Genomic DNA, 7,708 nt, shown 5'->3' with positions numbered 1-7,708 from the left:
CAGGAAACCTCAAAACCAACAAGTTCCATCAATTCCACAGGGTGGAATTCTCCAAGCATGAATTATGATACATAATCCTACTGAAACAATTGGTAGCCCCAAGGAAAATAACACACACAATGTTCTAACATTCTCTCCACAACATCTTAAGCCCCACAACCAGCTGAGTCATCAAACAGAGCACTTTGTCACTAAATCATGAGGCATAAAGCAAAGCCCTCAGATCCCAGCCTGTGTGCCTTGGTCTTAGATGTCCTGCATAAATTAAGCCAATCAAAAAAGCCCCTCCAATCTCCTATTTTCAAAGATCTGCTGAAGAGTCCAGCAGTAGAGACAAAAACCTTATTAAATGGTTGTTCCTAGCCTACAGTGTATCAACAAAAGGGCCCAGCTTTCAGCGTGCTGAGGAACAGCCACAATCCAAAACTGCAGCACCACTGGTTTTTGACTTCTTGATCAGTAAAATTTTCATTGCCATTTGCACCACATACATGCTAGATACACTTAAGGTTATTCCATACTTTATAATCAAAACCAAACAAATCAGCATGTACAGTGGAAAGCAAAGCCTGCAAGTATTCCAGCTATCGTCACAAAAAGTCTAATAAGGTATATTTTTATTAGAGGAATCAACAGCTCCTCTCTAATTAAGCACACAACAACTAACTACTCTGACAAATTCTGTAAACAGAATCATGAGCAACTCCTGCAGTCACAGACACACCAGAATGACTTTTTATTATACTTCTGCCCCAGAACAGAGACATATAGAGCCAATGAAAAGGAAAATGGTAGCAAAAAAGTATTTATTAAACACCACATAATTCAATTCCAAAGTGTGGCATTAAGACCTGCACTTGCTCCTTAGAAACAGGAGAGCTGAATAAACCTGTGAAGGTGGGGCAGCACATCAAGTGTGCAGATGATGTTTATTAAGATCATAACAAAATACCATTTCCACAGCCAGAAAAAATTTGAGGATGGGGAAAAGAGACAATGGCAACAACAGCCAACAAAATACCCTTGGAGTGTTTTGTGCACCATTTTTCAAACAAGAAAGCCTACCAAGGCTAAAAAACAGGCATGAAGGTCTGGATTCTTACATTCAAATATCAAAAAAATAACAATGTCAAGTACAATTTGACCTCTGTGTGTACAATTAAAACAACTTTTTTTTTTTCTCCAAAAGGGCAGTTTTCCATGGGCTGAAGTGTCCATGTATTTAACTGGACCCCTCATGAGGGTTGCAGCTCCATCAGCTTTGCTTACTGGCTGGGACAGGGTCTGGTTTTCAGTCTTCTGCAGGAGCACCAAGCCTGCTCAGGTAGCTCTCCCATGCTGCCTTCCTGTACTTCTCTGCTTCTTGGAGACGGTCTGAAACTGCCAAGATGCCACGACCCACAATAATGATATCTGAGCCTTTTTCACCAATAACCTCCTTGGGGCTTAGGTACTTCTGTCCAAGGTTATCACCTGAAATACAGACACCAGGTTTTTGGTTGTTTTTTTTTTTTTTGTACAAAACTATGTACTAAAAAACCTTCAGAGAGGTTCTGGAACACAGAACGGGTCCCCTGTCCCAGGTCTCATCCTAACAATCTACAAGCAGAACAAGAAATTGCATTGCAAACCAAAAAACACAGACCAAATTTGACAGCCAGCCAGGCACCCTTTTAATGGTTTACCAATCACTATAGAAGGAACAGCTACTCAAAGAAGCATCTATCAGGATTACTAAAATAAGCTTCAGCCTTCTTAAAACAGGGAAAACACCCAAACATTAATGTAAAAGCTTGTGATTGTGAGTTTAGGTCTCATAGGAATTAAGTATTGCAGAGAAACATCTCCCCTATCTGCTTCAATGACAACCTTTTTAGTCAGCACAAGACTTTTAATTCACTGGCACTGCATCTCTACCAATACCAAGCGTTTCTGCTGGACTTCTCTATTTGTTATATACTTTTTTTTTTTGCTCCTACTGAATAGTTTTATATCTGAAGACATTTTACATGTTTTCAGGAATATGCTTTATGGTATGCACAGACCTCAGAACAAGAGAAAAAAGGTTGCATACCCTGCTCACTGCTTTCCAGAGCTCCCAAGAAAGGGATCAGCACATCCAGAAATAAGGGAGACAGCCTCAGAGGGAAACAGACTCCTCTCCCAGCTGAGTATCAGCACCCAAGCTCTCTTCAGAAGCCACTTTTCAACTGGAGATCAGATCACTTCTGTACTTACAAACAGACTAAAAATATTTTTGAAAAAGTTACCTCCAGTTTGCAGCTGCACTCCTGGAGTTAAGTGGAGAAATTCTGGTTTATTACTAACTCTAGATCCACATATGAATCCAAAAACAAAATCTGAGTTGTCTTCAGCCATCTGTACCTGAAAAAGATCAGTGAACAATTACAAATTATATACTTAAAACTCAGCTGACCTAGCAATCTGTTTCTCATTCACCCTCTGAAACTTTAAGCTGTGCAAGGCAAGGGTATGAAACACCTCTTGCTCTCCCAATGTAAAGTCACTCCTTCCCTCTGGCAGGAAAGTGAATATTGTGTTTCTTTCCATGTTATAAATAATACCATGAATTAATTTAAGTTAATGATAAATTAATTGCTTAAAGAAAGAAAAAAAAGGAAGGGGTGTTAATAGCAAACTTGGAATGCATACTAGAATTCCAAGTGTGAACTTTGACCACCTCACATCACTGGCCTATAGCTGCAAATTTAAACACCACAGTCATATTCCTGAGTCTCCAAGGAAAAAACAAACACCTGTAATAGTCAGAGCTGGAGGGACTTCTGGAAGTGCAAATATTACAAACACATAAAACCTCCCTGTCACACTTGACAAGCTTTTAACCCGACACAAGACTGGCCACTTACTGCAGCTTTTGTGTATTCACCCGTCGCAAGGGACCCCTGGGAACTCATCTCTGCAACCAGGAGACAGCCACGCTGGAGAGGAAGCCCTGCTTCCTTCAGACCCTTCACAACTCCAGAGCCTGGAACCACGTGGGCATTGACAATGTCAGCCCAGGATGCGATTCTGAACACACCACCTGAGAACACGGGCAGGAGACACTGAGTTGTCAGAAATGTGCGGAACAGGAAGCACAAGTTAGACAAAAGCAGCTGCACACTTAATCACTCACATATTTAAAAGACAGATTTACTGCTCAAGCTTGGCAGTTACAAGTTCAGTCTCATCAGACAGCTTTGACAGCTGCCTAACCACAAAGTGCAATCTCTCAGTTTCACACTTGTTAGTGTCTCACCTTTAATATTTACTGAGACATTTATGGTAGCCCAGAAATCTGCTGTCACAGGTGCTATCTTCCCAGATAGCATGCAGATCACATGGGACATAAGGACCAGGAAAAGAGAACTGCAGTTCTACAGCTGCAGATGGAGTATCAAGGGAAAGCCATGCTGGGCACACAAGCACTACAATAGCAGACAGCAGTTTCCCATGGCACACAACTCAGAAGTACTTACTGAGCACAACCACAGATTCATAAAAAGGTTTAGGTTGGAAGGGACCTCAGGAGGTCATGCCCTCTTAGCAGGGTTAACTTCAATGCTAGGTCAGATTGCTCAGGGTTTGATCCCCTTGACTATTTCCCAAGGCTGGAGATTCCACATTCTCTCCTGGCAACCTGTGCCAGTACTGCAGTTACATACACCAGAGGCAAAGTTATAGTAAATCCAGGTTGATGATAATCACCTTCATACTGATGTTTCACAGTGTTTCCAATATCTGCAAATTTCCTATCTTCAAAAATCAAGAATTCATGTTGATCTGCAAGCATTCTCAACTCCTTTACTACCTCTTGGGTGAAATCATTCAAGATGTCTATATGAGTCTTGAGGATACAGATGCTGGGGCCCAGGGTGGCAGCTAGCTGCAGCAGCTCCTTGGGGCTGGTGACATCAGCAGAAAGGCACAAGTTTGTTTGCTTCTTTTCCATGAGCAGGAGAAGCCTGGCTGCAATAGGATGCACCCCTGGCAGCTGGGCACGAGCGCTGAAGCTCAGCTCCTTGCAGCATCTCTTCACAGGAGCAGCACCATTCTGAGCCTCAAACACATTTCCCTCAATGAATTTCTTCACCTTTTCAACCATCTCAGCAGACACTTCTCCCTGCTGCTGGAGAATCTCCAGCACCCCAGACAAGGTGCACACGGAGTGCAGGCGAATTCCATGTTCCTCTAGCCTGGCCTTCCCACCCTGCTCCCTGTCCAACAGCACTACAGCATCTGTCACTTTTAATCCTTCTTTCTGAAGAGCTTCTGCAGTTTCCAGTACACTGGATCCACTAGTTACCACATCCTCAATGATCAGGCATGTCTCTCCTGGGTTAATGGTGCCTTCTACCATCCGCTTAGTACCTGAAAAACAAAAAGCAAACACTCCACCAAATTAAGAAAGGTTGGACAACCCAAAAAAAAAAACCTTAAAGTATCAAAACTTCATTAGATGAAACCACTTATCATAGTTTTTATCACATCTCACTCACTGACCTGTAACTCAGTTCATAAAGACTGTTACTTCTCCAAGCTGATAAACCACTACTTCCTATTTCCAGAAGTTATATTCTATAACAAAACTGACACACTGCTAACAACACAAATTCAAACATTTGAATAAGATGCCTTCAGAAATTCAGTACTGTCATGACTTGAAAGCTCAGACTTAAAAAATTATTCTCTCATTATTTAAAACATCTTTAAGGCAGCCAAGTTATTGGCACCCTTCAGCATGTCCAGTTTTCCACAGGCAGCACTATGTGCCTAATATGCCTGTTAGAACAATTAGGAGGAGTAGAGCCTCAAGTGCCTTTGTCCTAACTCACAACAGGCACACATCCATGAAAGGCCTCCTGGGGGGCCAGGACAAAGGATGCCTGGCTTTCCCTGGAGCACTTAATCGCTGTCACAACTGGCTTGAGCTTCACAAGAAGGAACAGCAAATGTTTCCATGGCTGGCCCACTGCCTGACACAGGAGTAGCATTTTGTTTTGACAAGTGTACTTTCTAATTACACACTGTTGGAAGAGGATGTGCAGAAATCCAGTTATATGGCAGGTTAATGCTTCAGTCTGCTCTCCCTCTTCCTTTTACACAATCAAATAAATGGCTCATTGAGTAGAGAAGGGCTTGCTGCACACCTGGCTCATTGATTACAGGACCATAGGATAATGAAAGAAAAAGGGGTTTCAGAGATAAACGAAGAAGAGACTAGAAAAATTCCTTTCGGTGTCAATAAGCAAAAAGTTCTGTTTGAGAGCAAAATGTGGCTCTGGTCTCAGCATGCTGGAGAATCTGAGTTATAAATCCTCATCTCTGGATGAGGCCACCAACCCAGAACCATGGCAAGGGTAACAAAGGGAAAAAAAAAAAACATTGCTAAAGAAAAGAAACAAACACTCATAAACAAAACCAAAGAAACAGAAAACACCCTTCAAGAGTCTCCAAACCTCCTACAGCAGGACTAAAGCTGCAGCCTAAACAGCAACCAGCTGGGAGAGGCTGATCAGGCTGGGATGCTGCGGGAGGTTTGCTCTAGGGGGGAAAGGGCCTGGCCTGCGTCTTAAATTGCAATGGCAACCTTAAACCGGAACGGAGCCTTGCAAAAGAACCATAAATTATATAAAGTCATTTCCCAAACTTGATCGGAATGCTTTACCGTAGTCCTTTCCTTCCTTCCTCCGAATAAGCATCGGCACCTGGTGCTCCGAGCAGATGATGGTGGCCAGCGGCAGCGCCGTGTACGGAACGCCGCACACGCAGCTGTACTGCACACCCGCATCCTGGGCTGCCTGGAAAAGGAGTCCTGCAACCTGGAAGCGAAAAACAAACGCTTTTAAAGAGCCCGCCTGGAGCGAACGTGACCAAATCAATGAAAGCCTCTCTGCCTGAAGGGAGAGGCTGCGGGTGCCGGCCCCCGCGCCGTGAGGGAGCCGCCGGGCCAGCGGCACACGGGGCCCGGCCCGCGCCGCTCCCGGGGCTCCCGGGCCGCACCTGCCGCAGGAGGCGCGGGTGGGACACGAGGCTCCGCAGGTCGATGTACACGGGGGACGAGCGGCCGCTCTTCAGCACGAAGTGCCCGAAGCGCAGCGCGCCCGCCCCGCTGAGCGCCGCCGCCACGGCCCCCGCAGGGCCCGCCGCCATGCCGGGCCCGGCGCACGGAGATGATGCGGGGCGGGCGGGGACGGCGGGTCACACGGGAATGGAGGTGGGCCGGCCCTGGGTGGAAACCGCCGCTGAGCCAGCCCGGGATCCGTGTACCCCAAGCCACGTCTCACTCGTGAGGGAACCGCAGCTGGGCCATCCCGGGATCCGTGTGCCCCGTCCCTCATCCCCTCACTCGTGAGGGAACCGCAGCTGGGCCAGCCTGGGATCCGTGTGCCCCGTCCCTCATCCCCTCACTCGTGAGGGAACCGCAGCTGGGCCATCCCAGGATCTGTGTGCCCCACGCCACATCACCTCACTCATGAGGGAACCCCGGCTGAGCCATCCCAGGATCCGTGTGCCCCATCCCGGGATCCGTGTGCCCCATCCCTCATCCCCTCACTCATGAGGGAACCCCGGCTGAGCCATCCCGGGATCCGTGTGCCCCATCCCGGGATCCGTGTGCCCCATCCCGGGATTCGTGTTCCCCATCCCTCATCCCCTCACTCATGAGGGAACCCCGGCTGAGCCATCCCGGGATCCGTGTGCCCCATCCCGGGATCCGTGTGCCCCATCCCTCATCCCCTCACTCATGAGGGAACCCCGGCTGAGCCATCCCGGGATCCGTGTGCCCCATCCCGGGATCCGTGTGCCCCATCCCACATCCCCTCCCTGCTGAGGGAAGCTCCCTGCTCCATCCCGGCCCTACTTTTTGCCCCTTCCCAGTTCTCTCGTCGCCACTGTGATAATTGATAAATGATCCGTGTAAATCATAGAAGTTTTGGAGTTTGTATAAACTAGAATACTTAAAATAAGAAAAGAACGTGGCCCTAGATAAAGGGAAATAGATGATTCAACCCACTGTGTTTAAATCCCCCTGTTATGAATATTGTGTATACCAGTTTGTAAAAGAAAAAAAAAAAAAAAAGGGTTTTCCATAGTCTGAAAGGTTTTTTTGCAGAATCAAATTTCCTGCGTTAGTGTAATCAATCGCAAACTATCTGCTAAAGATCAGACTTCCTACATCTTCTGTTTTTTATCTACCACGACCAGATGGTTACATGACCAATTGTCCGAAGAGCTGCCCCACGGAAGTTTGGAAGTTTCTTTGACCACCACTGCTTACCTTGCAGAATTATGACAACAAAACAATAACAATTATTGATTACTACAAGGAAAACCATCCTATAAAAAGGGAGCTGCAAACCAAGTTAGGTGGAACCGTGGAGTGGGCGGTGACCCCTCACGTTTTCCTCAGCGCGCTGCTTGCTCTGTCTATATAAAATAAACCAATCTGAATTTTGTTTTTCATTTATAACACCACACTCCGCGGGAAGCAGCAGCCGCCGGTGCAGAGGGTTTGATGTGACCCGAGGGTTTGTGGCCGTGTCGGCTCCCGGGTGATTCCCGAATGGCCGCTCGCTGGATGCAGCCAGGGTGACAGTCCCTCGGGCGGGTTCCATGAGCTCAGCCAGCCCCGAGTCTCCAGGGCCTCTCTCAGATGTCACACATGTGAAATAAGACTGACCCGGTG

General features: G+C 46.7%; 1 protein-coding gene across 1 annotated transcript; it reads right to left on the bottom strand.

The window, feature by feature from the left end:
* Positions 1-789: 789 nt before the first annotated feature.
* Positions 790-6,204, bottom strand: UMPS (uridine monophosphate synthetase). The gene is made up of 6 exons (XM_056496708.1): positions 6,025-6,204; positions 5,690-5,843; positions 3,730-4,392; positions 2,889-3,064; positions 2,271-2,385; positions 790-1,473 (listed from the first exon to the last, which is right to left on the bottom strand). The coding sequence occupies exons 1-6, from the start codon at positions 6,172-6,174 to the stop codon at positions 1,292-1,294; spliced, it is 1,440 nt and encodes a 479-aa protein (XP_056352683.1). The 5' UTR covers positions 6,175-6,204; the 3' UTR covers positions 790-1,291.
* Positions 6,205-7,708: the final 1,504 nt, after the last annotated feature.

The sequence above is a fragment of the Oenanthe melanoleuca genome, chromosome 7 (genome assembly GCF_029582105.1).
Source record: "Oenanthe melanoleuca isolate GR-GAL-2019-014 chromosome 7, OMel1.0, whole genome shotgun sequence".
Taxonomy (NCBI): domain Eukaryota; kingdom Metazoa; phylum Chordata; class Aves; order Passeriformes; family Muscicapidae; genus Oenanthe; species Oenanthe melanoleuca.
Note: the sequence above shows the minus strand (reverse complement) of the source record. Positions and strands in the feature narration are given on the sequence as shown.